At 56.6% G+C, this 15328-nt stretch overlaps 1 protein-coding gene across 1 annotated transcript in view; it reads right to left on the reverse strand.

Moving 5' to 3' along the window:
- Positions 1–234: 234 nt before the first annotated feature.
- Positions 235–15328, reverse strand: part of DNAH14 (dynein axonemal heavy chain 14) — a gene marked incomplete at its 5' end in the record, with an annotated part of 150360 nt that continues 135266 nt past the window's right edge. The window contains 12 exons of the mRNA XM_080651070.1: positions 235–454; positions 810–956; positions 1749–1912; positions 4619–4746; positions 5623–5735; positions 6553–6749; positions 8424–8703; positions 8768–8849; positions 9891–10084; positions 11351–11548; positions 12781–13008; positions 14756–14858. Of these exons, the coding sequence (XP_080507196.1) occupies positions 254–454; positions 810–956; positions 1749–1912; positions 4619–4746; positions 5623–5735; positions 6553–6749; positions 8424–8703; positions 8768–8849; positions 9891–10084; positions 11351–11548; positions 12781–13008; positions 14756–14858 (2035 nt within the window). The 3' untranslated portion in view covers positions 235–253. The remainder of the gene's footprint in view (positions 455–809; positions 957–1748; positions 1913–4618; positions 4747–5622; positions 5736–6552; positions 6750–8423; positions 8704–8767; positions 8850–9890; positions 10085–11350; positions 11549–12780; positions 13009–14755; positions 14859–15328) is intronic.

Genomic DNA, 15328 nt, shown 5'->3' on the forward strand with positions numbered 1-15328 from the left:
TTTCCTTCCTTTGTGTATGACTCTGGGATCACGGAGACCGAAACGGGCGTCCTTAGAGGACCCCCCCCGACATTTTTCCTCTTTGTTTGCAACGCTCCTGGCCCACAGGGGACCCCCAAACCACCTGCAGTCCGAGGCACGGAGCCCGCCTGCCTGCACACGTGTTTACTCGGGTAAGCACACTACTACATGCGCAACTCCTAGAACATGTACATCGGTCAGAGTCCACATTTACCTGGTTTGGGATGGAAGTTTATTTCTCATTCTTCTCACACAGCAAGGCGACCTGCATGGTGATCCAGTGACTGGGAGGTCTCCTTGTGGGTAAGGACACGGATGTTAAGAAGTTGGAAGGGGGGGAAGTCGACCTCTGAGGTGTCTGATAAACCGGGCACTCAAAAGTCTGGCCTTCCGCCTCTGGCTGGTTAGAAGCATCTGGGGTCTCGGCGGAAACCTTAAAGAAAAGTCCAGTAGTCAAGTACATTTTCTCTCTGCTAGGCCTGGGGGCTCGTTAGGAGTTAAAAGCCTGGAGGTTAGGTGGCTGTGTAACTGCGCATGGAAATTAAGGTGAAACCCTCCAGGCATAGAGTAGCTATGGCTGTCTATAGTGCCCGTCCGTGGGAAATGCCACTGGAGGTTGGTATCACATCTCTTAGATTTTGACAATATTTGGGGCTATTTTAAATGTGCTCGTGTCTCGGACTGCTGCTGGTTGAGGCCCTCCACGGTGAGTATCAAATTTCCCCAGTGAATCGGGACGGGGACAGAGGGAGGCCCAGAGGCGGCGTGACAAACACTGGGGTGCTGACCTTGGTTGGCAAGAAGTAGATTTCCGGGAAATCGCAGCATATCTCACGAGGCAGCGAGTCTTCTAGTATTTTCTCTTCGTGATTCCACCTTGCCCCCTCGATGAATAATCCAAAAACGTGAGCCCCCGTGTGTGTGGAGTCTGTGCCCTGAGGTCAAAGAGAGGTGCTGTCAGCGGCGCCTGGGAGGACCCTGCCTTGACCAGATGCCCCACTGGGGACGGTCCTGGAGGAGGCAGACGGCTCCCCTCCAGCTGTGGGGGGCGGGAGGGGGTGTCCCTGTACTGGGGAGCTGATGCCGGGTGCTACTCTGAGACCTTCAACAAGTTTGTAGGCTCTGCATAGGATAATCCTGAATTGACAAGTATTTCAAACACAGGAAAACTCCAAATTTCCAGAATTACCATCTTGGGCCCAGCTTTTCAGAAGACAGATCATAAAAGGGGTCAGACTTTGTCCCCTGCCTCTCCCAATGCGGCTACCATGGTTCATGGCGGCTCCGGGAATTTAAAATCTGGGAGGGATTCTGTAGCGTATCTTTGAGTGACATAAAAAGGGTTAAATGAGGTACCAATAGATTGTGTTAAGCAGAAAACTGTTGGCAGCAGCTCCAGTGCGGGGGGGGGGGGGGGGGGCGCCAGGTGGGCCTGGAAGGCAACTTGCTCTCCCCCACTGTGTGGAGGGCAGGGTGGCTGGCACAGTGCCCCTGGAGAAGGGATGGGCACCTTGCCCCGAGCTCACCCTCCAGGCTGCCTGGCCCTTGCTGGTCCCTGGGCCAGCTGGTTTCCCTGAGGGAGAGAGGACCTGAAGGGGGACTGTGCCCTGTTTACACTGCCTGCCTGGTGCCTGGCAGTGAGGAGTGAGGTCTGTGCGGGAAATGACTGCTTGAATGAATGAATGAATGAATGATTCCTCCTCCCACCCTCTTAAGCGTCCCGGTACCTTGAAGGCTCTCCTGACGAGGTTGAGCTGCTTCTGGATCATGATGGAGAACTCCTCCTCCGTGGTGCCAGTGGTGTCAGGGATCACCTGGTGGGTGAAGGTGAGGGCGTCTGTCGAGATTCCGTGGGCCCTTCCGTAGTCCTGCAGCACAGCGGTGAGGAAGGCTTCGGAGAGAAACAGGTTCCTGTGAGTCTCAGGGATCGGGGCTGGGCGCATCCAAAGGCCCTGGGGCGGGCGCTGTCAGCCCCAGGGATGCCTCCTGGGCCGGAAGAGGGGGGGAGAGAGGGTCAGGAGATGCGCGAGGTGGGTGTGAGGCTGGCTGGGCGCGAGGAGAGGGAAATCGGCCCCTCCTGCGGGCCCGGCGGCTGCGGGAGCTTCCTGGGGAATGTGGGGGCGCTCGGAGGCCCAGCGTCCCTCCCGTACTGGTTGTGGGTAGAGAGGGGTGCAGGTCCTGGGACTGTGACCACTTCTCACCGGTCTTGGCTGATTCCAGTATCTCATCCCCCTGGTAGCAAAAGCGGGCTCCAGGGGCAAGTACGAGACCCAGGTGTGTCCGAGTCACAGGGACCCTGGGCAAGGCGGCCTTCGCCACGGACTCGCTAACCCGGTTGCGACTGCTTTTCCCGGGGTTGCTCGGAGAAGGGCCCCCGTGTCCCGGGACCAGCTAAGCCGTGCGGAGAGGCCAGCTGGGGTGCCACAGGAGACGCGGGGCCCCTGGAGCCGGCCTTGCCCGATGCATGGAGCCTTTCACGGGCCCTGTTGTGCGTGCCCAAGTCGGGATGCTTTCTGCATCGTGACACCAGATGCCTCACACGCTCTTCTCTTCGCCTCATCCACCTGCACAATCGCCACTTCCAGGAACTCGCCTTCTTGGCCATGCAGTGCCCCTGCCCACAACCCGCCACACCAGTGCTCGCCGAGTGACCCGCCGTCTCCCTCTGCCGCGGTGGCACGCCGCCTCCTGTACGCACGGCTACACAAGATGCCACCTCCGCACGCGCCTGCCTGGATCCTTTCTCAAGGCTCCCTGTAAGCCTTCAAGGCCCAAGGAGCCATCCCACTGGCTCAGGCCGCAGAGACTCGCCCTGGGCACACCGCCGAGGGTGCGGCTCGGAGACAGGCCTGAGCTGTGACCACCGGTGTGCCTGTGGCAGCCGCTGTCACACGGTGGCCTCGGGGAGGTGCCCGGTGCAGATGCCTCGCCTGCGCTCCGGCCGGGAAACCGACTGACTGCCGTTTGTACTCGCTCACACCTCAAGCTGGACACGGCCTCATTTAACGCCTCCTCAGCCTGCTCCTCTCCACGTGTCCCCATTAAGTGAACGACAACAGCGTCCCCCCAGCTTTCCAACCAGAAACCTGGCATCACGCCTCCCCCCTCCCCCGTCCCGCTCACCCCCCTCAAACATGGAGTCCAGCTGCTCTGATTCCCAAATGCCCCCCTAGTCAACTACCTTTCTCCTACCCACTGCCCTTGTCCTACCCCAGGTCACCACCAACCTGGCCGGGACAATAAAGCAGACTCCTAAGGCAGTGGTCGGCAAACTCATTCGTCAGCAGAGCCAAATATCAACAGCACAACGATGGAAATTTCTTTGGAGAGCCGAAAACCGACTTCTGCGCATGGGCCACGAAGTCTCAATCGCACTGTACGTGCGCGCCCACACGTGGTATTTTGTGGAAGAGCCACACTCAAGGGGCCAAAGAGCCGCAGGTGGCTCGCGAGCCGCGGTTTGCCGACCACTGTCCTAAGGGATCAGGGGCTTTGGTCCTGCCTCCTCCTCCACCGCGCCCTCCCCGCCGCGGCAGCCATCAGACCAGCCGGCCCTGCCGGGGACCCCGAGTGAGTCTCGCGCACCCCGCCCTGGGAGCCGGCCCTGCCCGTCTCGCCAGCTCCTTCCCACACCGGCTTCCCTCCCGGGTCTCTGGCCACAGTGAACCTTGGGTTCCCCTCCCGTCTCTGTGCCTGTGAGTGGCATGCTCTGTCCTAGGAAAGCAACGCCCAGTTCCGTGCAGCAAAACACGAGCTTCCGAGTCCGACTAAGTTCAAGTCCTGGCCTAGTCACTTTCCTGTGTGCCTTTGGGCAAACGGTGTTAGCTTCTCTCTGCCAGGCTTTCCGGTCCGAAACGGGGATGGCAACAGCGCTGAGGGTGAAACGACTCGGTACACACAGAGCCCACAGGACCGGGCCGGGCGGGTGGCAGTTCTCCGAGGGGCCCCCCCGCCTGTGGCCTGACTCTCCCCTTAGAAGTTACTCCCTTAGTGGCCTTCCCTGACCTTACGGAGGCCCCCCGTTTTATGCTCTAGAAGTATCCGATCATTCCTCTGTCCGCCAGGAAGTCATTCGTTCGCCCTTCAAACATTTACCCGGTGTTTTAGGGGCTGGGGGTGCAACGGGGAGTCAGCCGGCCCAGCTTCGCCCGCGGGGAGCCTGCCATCTAGTGTTGCCCCCACCCCCTCAACACACACTGTTGTGACACCTACAGTTGGATGTCCGTCTTTCCTGCTGGACGTTTGTGCCGAGCAGATGGGGCCCGGGACCCAGCAAACGCTCCCTTATTCATTCCTTCCTCCTCGTTAAACGGGCACATTAATGAAATGGCCGAAGCACTGAATCATCCCTGGACCGGGTGCCCGTTCTCAAAATGCCATGGCCTCTGGGCGGGGGCCTAGTGTCGGCCTCTGACCTCGTACAAGGAATGGCCTGGGGCTGGGGCCCTAAGACACCTGCCGGGGGCGGGGGCGGGGGGAGGAGTCAGTGCAGGCAGGAGGCCCGACACCTGAGGGGGACACCTGAGGGGGACTGAGGCTGGCAGACGGGGTGCGGCGGGCGGGGCAGGGCGGGCTGGTCCCCGGTTCGCATGCTCACCTTGTGGAAAGAAGAAAGCTGGGAGCCAGTATCTTGCGGGAAATCCTTCAAAGAAGTTATTCTTTTCGTCCGTAGGGTGTTTGGGGTTGGGGCTAGATTGCTTCCAGGACGAGATGAATCTTATATACCTGGAGGCAGGCAGACAGAGGCGGGGATGGGGACGGGCGTGACCACACTTCTCCAGTCCCTCCCAGCCCCTCCTTCCCGCCTCATCTCAAACCCTCCCTGAGGCAGGAACCTGGCCCTGCCCTGGCACGGAAACCAGCGAGGGCTTGAAAGCTGGTGAGACCATCAGGCCGGGGCAGGCCTTCGCGGGGGGCCCGGGGGTGTTGTTTGTCACCGCGGTGCCTGGCTGGGCTGTGGGCGCCTGACAGCTCGGGGAGGGTGGGCGGGACACTGGCTCATGGCTGCAGGGACAGGGCGCAGTTCGGCACAGACTTTGGAACCACATTTCCTGGGTTCAGATCCCAGCAGGTGCACTCGCTAGCTGTGGAGCCGTGGGCAAGTCCCTTGAGGTTCTTATGCCCCCGTTTCCCCCCAAGTGACATACTACTTGGTACCCTGGGGTCCCTGTGAAGGTTCAGTGATGGGGCACGAGGAAAGCCCTTCGACTAATGCTTGACCTGCCGTGGGCACTCAGTAAGTGCTGGGTGCTCTCGCCTTTCCAATGGCTTTGTACTATGTATTAAACACGCCTAGGAATTACATGGAACCGGTTCTTTCTTTTCCTACCTCCCCGCTCCCCTCGCTACCTTCACGAGACACAGTGTGGCCAGCGAACGTCCTAGGTTCTCTCTGTCTCTCAGAGGGCAGTGACCTTGGACGAGACGGCGCTCCGTCTCCATTTCCTCGCCCTACACGGGAGGTAAGGGTCCCCCACCCCCTTGGTTCCCTCACATGCTGCTGTGAGAACCCCACGAGGCCCAACATGAGACAGCGTGGTGCGACTCGCAAAGCTCTGAGCCACAACCAGGGAGACGCTAAGGAAACGGCGGGCGCCCTACCGATGGTAGATGGCGGTGTAAGCCATCTTGGCCCAGGTGTTGAAGAAATTCAGTCGCTGGATGAGATCGTTGACCCAGGAAGCCAGGGGCTTGCACGACTTGTAGGCGTATTTCTGTTAGGACGAGAGACGGCACGTTATCACGTCCTTTAGCTGTTTCTGGCCCACAGAAACAAGGTGTTGCCGGGGGCAACGGGGGCGAGAGGGGCCAGAAATTGGCAGCCAGTCCCCTACCTCCTCCTTTACAAGTCTCCTGTCCAGAGAACCCCTGTCTCCCCCATGTCACCGCACACAGCGGCCCGCTCCCCGGTCCCTGGCGGCCTGGGCCTGCAGCCAGCTAAACCTGGAGTTGACCCCAGCCTGGAGCTGGCCTTGGCCCCGCCAGCTGCTCCTCATCCGCAGACCCTGCTCCCCTGGTGTGCCTCTGGGGGCGGGGGGTTGGGGGCGGGGGGACCAGGGGCTGGGGTGCTGTCTGCTGGCTTTGTTGGCACTCCCACGACTCTCATTTGGCTTTCTAGAACTTAACGCACATATGCCTTTCTCTAAGCACATGTATGCATACATCAGCCTGGGACTTACTAAGTATATGTGCTCTTATCATCCTTAAAATGACCCATTTTTCTGAAACTTAAGAAGGATTTAACAGTACATCCGCATCATCATTTAACTGGGTTCCTATTAGGAGGAATGACAGTTGTTCTCAGCCTTATGCTGTTATAACCAGTCCTGGGATAAATACCGCAGATAAAGGTATTTAAGTAGAATTGCCGAATTTTCCTCTAAGAGGTCTGATTAGTATCAACTCACCAAAAGCATGTGGCACCTTCTAATGGAGGCGTGACATTGCACCACGTGGCTGCACCGCCGTTAGCCTGCGACGGGACCTGTGCTTGGACCGAGCACGGAAACGTGGGGAATTCTCCCAGCTCACCTGCCACAGCTCCGGCACTCTTGCTTTCAGAAAAGAGTTGTATATTTCCTCCAGTTCCTGGGTGAGGACGATCTCTCCTTTTATCGCGAGCTGAAGATCTTTCAAAGATTTGTGTATAACAAACAGCAGCTTATTAAAGCGTTCGATTTCTTGCTTCAAGAAGGACAGCAAGACACAATGGATAAGGGGGTCATAGCCTGGATTAAAGAAAGAGAGAAAATGGTGATATTTTTGCCCGGCTGGCGTGGCTCAGTGGTTGAGCGTCGACCTATGAACCAGGAGGTCACGGTTCGATTCCCGGTCCCGGCACATGCCCGGGTTGTGGGCTCGGTCCCCAGTAGGGGGTGTGCAGGAGGCAGTGGGTCAATGATTCTGTCTCATCATGGATGTTTCTATCTCTCTTCCTCTCTAATACAAACATATTAAAAAACAACAATAAAAAAACGGAGAGCGATAGGATTTGGAGGTTAAAGGAATGTCATTTGTCCAGGGACTGAGAAACCTCTCCTGCCGAGGCCCGTTAGTAAATGCTTTCGGCTTCGTGGGCCCCGCTGTCTGTCGCAGCCACCCCCGCACCCCACCCTGCAGTGTGGGTGCCGCAGGGACAGCGGGCAAAGGAGCTCGCCTGGCTGAAGCCAATGTGCCGTGACTCGTGTCTGATTTTCTGGCCGTGTTTACGTATCACAAAACCTCCTTCTTTCTCCGCTGGGGAGACATCACCTTAGTTCGCAGGCCGCACAGAAACCAGCGGTGGCTGCGTTTGCCCTCCACGGCCCCGGGCACAACCGTGGTGCCACTTCCACAGACGGCCGCCCAGCGTGTGGCTCCCAAGGGAGCCGTTCTGAAGGGGTTCACGTGTGGATGCTCAAAGTGAACTGGGCCAGTCACCCCAGCCCAACGCTGTGGCCCCTGCCAGCTGGGCCTGCCCCCCGGCCCTCAGCACTGAGCTGCTCCGGGGGCAGGGAGGACACCAGGGCCTACGGCTCTGCAGCCTCTTCAGCTGAGCTGCTGCTGCTTTTCAGAGAGAGAGAGAGAGAGGAGAGGGAGAGAGAGGGAGAGAGGAGAGGAAGAGGGAGGGAGAGAGAGAGAGAGAGAGAGAGAGAGAGGAGAGGAGAGAGAGAGAGAGAGAGAGAGAGAGGGAGAGAGAGAGAGAGAGAGAGAGAGAGGAGAGGGAGAGGGGGAGAGAGAGAGAGAGGAGAGGGAGAGAGAGAGAGAGAGAGAGAGAGGAGAGGAGAGAGAGAGAGAGAGAGAGAGAGAGAGAGAGAGAGGAGAGGGAGAGAGAGAGAGAGAGAGGAGAGGGAGAGAGAGAGAGAGAGAGAGAGAGAGAGAGAGAGAGAGAGAGAGAGGAGAGGGAGAGAGAGAGAGAGAGAAACACTGATGTGAGAGACACATCCATCGATAGGTTGCCTTCTGCATGTGCCCTGACCGGGGCTGGGGACGGAGCCCGCAGCCGAGGTACATGCGTGACCTTGACCGGAATTGAACCTGGGACCCTTCAGTCTGAGGGCCGATGCTCTAACCACTGGGAAAACCGGCCGGGGCCAGAGTTGCTTCTCTCTGTTGCTACCATGATTATTTCTCCATTCGTAGTCTTGAAGCCATCACCACCCCTCTCCTTCCCCAAACCCCCCAAACCCAGATACACCAACAGCGTCCCTTTCCTCTCTGCCCTCCCCCTGGCCCGGAGGAGAGGAGGCTCTAGCTCTCCATCTCCTCTCACCCCTTCCTTCTGTCCAGTCTCTGCCCTGACCCTGACCCTGACCCTATCTGCCCGGTGCCAGAGTCCTGCGCTGGGGAGGGGGAGAGGGAGGAGTGGGGGAGGAAACAGGAGGGGGAAGGGCAGGGGGAGGCGGCCCAGCCCGCTCGCCTGCCTCTGAGGTTGGTGTGCAGAGCATCCCACACGGTGCCCGTCATGATGCTGCGCAGGGTGCTCTGGGCGCCGGTGCTCTCCTCCTTCTCCAGGGTCAGCGGCAGCCGCTTCAGCGCATCCGTCACCGTCTCCATCACCAGCTCGTCGCTGCTGGGCTCATGGCTGCGCGGAAGGGAGAGAGGGAGGGCGGGGAGAGTGAGGGCCGCCACGGGGACCAGGAGCGCGGCTGGCTTTCCGCGTGGGCGCTGTCCGACCCACGGAGACACCGGCAGGGAACGGGCCTCTCAGCTTCCCTCCCGGTTTCTCTCTCAAAGCTCCGTCATCGGAGCTCATCTGCTGACGGGCCCCCTCCTGCTGGATGTACCGGGAACGGCGCTCCCACAGCGCCCAGCTTTCCCGCGGCCCCACGAGCCACAGGGACAGGGTCCTGCGGGGGGAGTGACAGCTGGGAGCCCCAGGACTGCTCGGCAGGCACAGCTCCCGTGAAGCGACCGTCCTTACTTTCGGCCACGCTGCGCTCGCGACACTGAAAGCAGGTGACTCAGTGGGATCCCCGCAGGCGAGGCGAGGCGAGACGCCGGGAGGGCGGGCTGATCCCTCGGGCAATATTGGCGCTTGCTGTCCGGCAACAAACACGCCTTACTCTACAGCCACGGCTCCAGGGGCCGAGAACTCGGGTTCCAGGTCTTACGCCCCCGCGACCTCACAGAAGCCTGCGTGGTAGATGGATGCTCGCCGTGTCTGGGTAATAGGACGCGGACATCGAGGCGGTGCGGCCGGGGTGCGGAGCGAGCAGGAGGCACGGTCCAGGCGGGGCTTGGAGAGCAGGGCTCCCTCCTCCCACCACACTGTCCTCTGACTATGGGGATGGGAATTCCCCCGACATTTCACATTTCAACAAGTTCTGTTTAAAAGCCCAACGCGCCAGGCCCAGTTCACTCACCAGAGACCTACTGAGTACCTCCTACAAGCTTGGCAATTGTGTGTGTGCACGCGTGTGTCAGTGTGCATGTGTGTGTGCATGTGTGTGCACGTGTGTGTCAGTGTGCATGTGTGTGTACATGTGTCAGTGTGCACGGGTGCATGTGTATGCATGTCAGTGTGCATGTCAGTGTGCATGCATGTCTGTGTGCATGAGTGTGCATGTGTGCGTGCATGCATGTGTGAGTGTGCATGTGTGCGTGAGTGTGCATGTGTATGCATGTGTGAGTGTGCATATGTGCATGTGCATGTGTGCTTGCATGTGTGTGAGTGTGCATGTGTGCGTGTGTGTGCATGTGAGTGTGCATGTGTGTGAGTATGCATGTGTGTGAGTGTGCATGTGTGTGTGCTGGCTTCTGTGTCATTAGGAGAGCTTAGGTTTTGTACTTGTAGGTGACACCCTCTAAGTCCTATGCTGTATCTCGTCAGTGGACACGCTGGCAGCTCTTCCTAACACTTTGCTAAGGGAGCGAACGGCGCCTCGCACCTGATGATGAGGCTGGGCTGCGCCGTCTTCGACTGCAGGGCCACGAGGTGGTCCATGAAGCTCTGGGCCTGCGCCTCCCGGCAGCCCCGGGTGGCCTCGGGGTGCAGCCCCAGGAGCTCGGCGGGCTCGTCGTCGGGCAAGGCCTGCACCGCGCTCCGGTAAGCCTGCAGGCTCGCCGATTCCGGGTGGCACATCTGAGAATGGACAACCTGTTAGTTTTGCCTCGTGAGGAGGGTCTCCTCTCAGCGGCGCATGAAGACCACACCCCCGTGAACTGTTCCATCGAAGGCTTTCTTTATTGGCAGGTGGTATGTTCTAGACCCTCTGCCAAGCGACACCTGGGACCGCCGCATGGCGAAGTGCTTGCGTGATGCGCACAGAGAACGTTCTCGCGGGGAAGCGTGCAAAGGAGGGAGAGGAAAGCACCTCAAGGGCGACTCTGGTCACCCGCTGCCTCAAGTAACAACACCCCCAGGTGACGCACCATCGAGCTTCAACACACCCCTGGCTGTGCTAACACCTCCAGAGGAATGGGACAGTGACGTCTGCTTTTTTAGGTCCTCACCCAAGGATATTGTTCCCATTGGTTTTTAGAGAGAGTGGGAGGGAGGAAGGGAGGAAGGAGAGAAGGGGGGGGGTGGGGGAGACAGAGAGAGACATCGAGACAACGATTGGATGCCTCCTGCACTCACCCCGACCAGAGCTGGGGATTCAACCTGCAACCCAGGTGCGTGCCCTGGACTGGGAATCGAACCCGAGACCCTTTGGTCGTCGGGCCTATGTCCTAACCACGGAGCCAAACTGGCCTGGGCTGGGAGAGTGATCGTAAGAACAAGTGACCGTTCCAGGAATGGGTGAACGCGGCCAAAAGGCACAGAGCTCCTCGCTGTGAAAGACACGAGCACAGCAACAGAAAGCGAGCTGTGCAGGGGGAAACGACGCTCCGGCTTCCTGTCCCCCGGCTGCGCCCCCCGCTTCCTGCGCTGGGACCAGGGACTGTGAGGGGCGCAGGGAGAGCAGCGGCCGCTAGCCAACAGGTAATTATCAGGGTCACGGCCACGTGGTTCTGTGACACTGGAGTTCACAAGAGCCACTAAAAGGGGACACTGAAGTTAATTTAAGTGCGGACTGTAAATACTTGGGCAATAACTTAGATAAAAACAATCGAGTCCGCCCTAGCCACTTTGGCTCAGTGGATGAGAGCACTGGCCGTCGGACCGAAGGGTTTTGGGTTCGATCCCGGTCCAGGGCGCATACCTCAGCTGCAGGCTGGATCCCTGGCCTGCTCGGGGCGTGGGTGGGAGGCAACCAATCGCTGTGTCTCTCTCACATCGATGTTTCTCTTTCTCTGTCTCTCCCCCTCCCTTCCACCCTCTCCAAAATAAAATTAAAAAAAGGGCAAGATTTCATTCTTAAAAACACACGATCAAGTCACATGAGACAGTCACTGCCTTTCTCACCTCCTCGCTGAAGAAGCTGAAGTCGCCCCTCAGCACGTCAGGGTTGCAGAACCTGTGGAGCAGGGTGTTCAGGCAGCGCTGGTCCCAGGGGTCGGTCACCTGGCCCCCGTACACCACCTCCCCGAGCAGGTAGCGCAGCTTCCGCCACGGGACGGCCGGCTGGGCGCTCAGGGCGTTTTCCAGCATCTTCATGGCCACCTGGAGGAAGCGCACGCGTCCTTGTTACTTCAGGGTGTGTCCTGGGCGTGCTCTGCCCTTTTAACGTGAAAGCAACAACTCTCCACCAGCTGCCTGTATTTTCTCTGTAGAAATGTATGGAACAGCCCTCACCGGTGTGGCTCAGTGGATAGAGCGTCGGCCTGGGGACTGAAGGGTCCCGGGTTCGATTCCGGTCAAGGGCATGTACCTTGGTTGCGGGCACATCCCCAGTAGGGGGTGTGCAGGAGGCGGCTGATCGATGTTTCTCTCTCATCGATGTTTCTAACTCTCTCTCCCTCTCCCTTCCTCTCTGTAAAAATCAATTATATATATATATATATATATATATATATATATATATATATATATATATATAAATATATGGAACAGCAAGAGGAATAAAAATATCAGGCTGTCCATGTCTAACCATGACTTCTTTTTTCTGTTGTTAAACTCACACCGAACTACTTAATTAACTTCTGAATGGAGTCCACAGGCCACACTGCCCCGCCGCCGGGAGGGGCCTGATCTGCTAGCCCAGCCGTGGGCAAACTACGGCCCGCGGGCCGGATCCGGCCCGTTCGGCTGTTCTATCCAGCCCTCGGAGCCGAAAGAGCAGAGGGTTCTCTTGCTCTCCCCTCCGCTCCTTTACTTTGAATTTATATTAGTTCACACAAACACTCCATCCATGCTTTTGTTCCGGCCCTCCGATCCAGTTTAAGAACCCATTGTGGCCCTCGAGTCAAAAAGTTTGCCCACCCCTGTCTAGACTCTGGCCGCACATGGCCATGGCCGTCCCAGCGTCCCGTGTCCTCAGGCCCTGCCCCCAGGCCCTGCCCCCCGGCCCTCCCCGGGCTGCCCTGGCTGTTTGCTGAGAACGCAGTTAAATCATCAGCACTTTCCTCCTCCAGTGACTCGCCTTCCCTTTTGCTTGAGGACAAAGTGGGTTAGGTTCCTGCTGCCCCAGGCCCCAAACCAGAAAACCCGAACCGCCCGCCGTGATGCGGCCTGGATGGCGGCGGGCCCTGGTTGTTTGGGGCACCGTTTCCTCCCCGCGTCCCTGGTCCTGGGTTTGAGCCTCTGATGTTTCCTGGTTTCCCCCTGGCTGTTCGCCCTCCTCTGCGTGTGGGAGCCTCGCAGCAGATCACAGACATCGCTGCTCTGCACCTCCCACCGAGCCAGGCCCCCCCCCCCCCGCTTCCTTCACGGGAGGGGTGAGCCGCCGCGCTTACCTCCAAGTCTGAAGGACTGAATTCATAGTCGACATTCCAGCCCAGTATTCCATATTTTCTTCTTTCGTTGATCAGAGCGTTGAAGAAACATAAGCTGAACAGCAGCTTTTTCCACCAGGGTCCGCAGTCAGGTTTTTCAAAGATTTCTTCCGTCACCTCTCCGCTCCCGTCGTGTCCGAGCGTCTTCAGTAAATTACTCTTCAGCCCCATGGGCTTCTCCACGGCGATCTTAGAGCAGATGTGAGACAGCACGTGAGGGCGCTGTCTACCCCTGGGGAGGGAACTAGCTAAGCCCCTCATTTTCAAGATTCAGGGGCAAAGCAAAAATCTTGTGGGCCCGGCTAGTGTGGCTCAGTGGCTGAGCTCGACCTATGAACCAGGAGGTCACGGTTCGATTCCCGGTCAGGGCATGTGCCGGGATTTCAGGCTCGATCCCCAGTGGGGGCGTGCAGGAGGCAGCTGACCTATGATGCTCCTCATTGATGTTTCTATCGCTCTGTCCCTCTATAAATACCGTAACTTGGTCTTTTCTTAGAAGCGGGTCACCTGATTGAACTGTATGGAACTTTAGGACTCTCTGAATATATTGTGAGATTACCTTCTGTCCTGGATAATGTCTTTCTGATAGAACCTTACAAGCAGTATGTGAGAGTGGTTCGGTCACAGTATACTTAATATTACGAATCAGATCAGAACAATCTTCATCTTTGCCAGTTCGATGGGCTACCAGAGGCATCTCCTTGTCCTGGTTTGAATTTCTCTGACATCTAGGGGCTGAGTTTTTATTTTTTTTCATATATTTATTGACCTTTTGTGTCCTTTCTCATTTTTAGGGGGTGTCAGTGTTCTTCCTTATTAGGAAAACTACCATCTCTGTCTGCACAGACAATGGGATATGAAACCCCATCCAGTTCTTTGCATGAATGAAAAACATGAAAAACGTTTTCTTTGCTTCTAGGACTCGCACCGTTTGGTCAACTGGATGCTTGTTGGACACAGTTGGCCAAGTCTTAGCATTTATTCACACGCAACGATGGCGATGAGCAGCAGTTACAGATGATCCGTGTGTGGGCCTTTTACCCAACAACGTACACCTGCTTTCTGCCAGGCCCTGTCTAGAGAACTGATGATGACCTGAGGTGGGGGAGAGCAGAGGCAGGAGCAAGGCAGGGCAGCCAGGGGCAGGACACGCCACAGCCCTGCTCTGGTTTACAACGAGGGGGAGCCTGGGCGTCTGAGCGAAGGAACACCTACTCCAGCGGCTCCCCACCTTGTATGGGCCACGCCCACCTCAGCATCTCTATCCTGATGTCCCGCCCCCAGGACCTATCATTCTTTTTTTTTTTTAAACTATATTTTATTGATTTTTTACAGAGAGGAAGGGAGAGGGAGAGAGAGTTAGAAACATCGATGAGAGAGAAACATTGATCAGCTGCCTCCTGCACACCTCCTACTGGGGATGTGCCCGCAACCAAGGTACATGCCCTTGACGGGAATCGAACCTGGGACCTTTCAATCCGCAGGCCGACGCTCTATCCACTGAGCCAAACTGGTTAGGGCGGGACCTATCATTCTTATTCTTCAAAAAGTGAACTCCTATCGTGTGGAGGAAGCCTCAAAGGCCATGAGGCTTTTATATATATATATATATATATATATATATATATATATATATATATATATATATATATATATATATACTGTATATGAGGCCCCTGGAACCATAAGAAATGCCAAAAATTCACTATTAACAACTCCTTCTTGAATCGCCCCCTCCCCCCTGTGGGCAGGTGCCCCTCGTTGGGAGCCATGTGAAAGGAGGGATCCCGTCACCAGGTGAGCGTCTTCCCTGGTCCTCAGCACCGGCCTGAGCACAGAGCAGACACTCAGCATCCGGAAGTAGCACCCTCTCCACTCAGTCATGAATGCAAACACTGTCCCTCCGCCAGTGTTTCAGGCCCCGCTTTGTTCTTACCTTTAAGCTCTTTTGAAGAAGGGGAACTGGCAAAGAACTGTCCGATTCTGAGCTCAGCCACAGCCGAAACTCGGGGTCGATGGTCACAGCGGGGTTATTAAGTCTGCCAAATAAAAACAATGTGTGTATTGATGTGAGAAACTTACACCAAACCCATGTGTTCTAAGAATCGTTATTTCGATGTTTTAAGGGAACTCGGAAATCATTTTAATAATCAAAGATCTTGTTAGACTACCCTCAGGACTTTCATGTTGCACGAGAATTTGCACGAGACCCATGAAATCCCATTTTAAAAAACTAGTTTTTGGTCCCCTAGGTTTGAAGCGACATGTACTCATTGCAGAAACCTGGGGAAAATGACAAGTTAAGAACTAAACAGAGTGCAACTTTTCTGCAAGTCTAAACTTATTATTTTTTAATTTACAAAAAAACTAAAGCAACAAAAGCAAATACACACACACACACACAAATGCTGAGCACAAAATTAAACAGAAAAACAAAAATATAAAATTCCACTAAGCATGGTTTTATTCTCTCACAAAATCTCTCATTTCTTGAATGAAATTATTATAG

Source organism: Plecotus auritus, assembly GCF_963455305.1.
Source record: "Plecotus auritus genome assembly, chromosome: 14".
Taxonomy (NCBI): Eukaryota; Metazoa; Chordata; class Mammalia; order Chiroptera; family Vespertilionidae; genus Plecotus; species Plecotus auritus.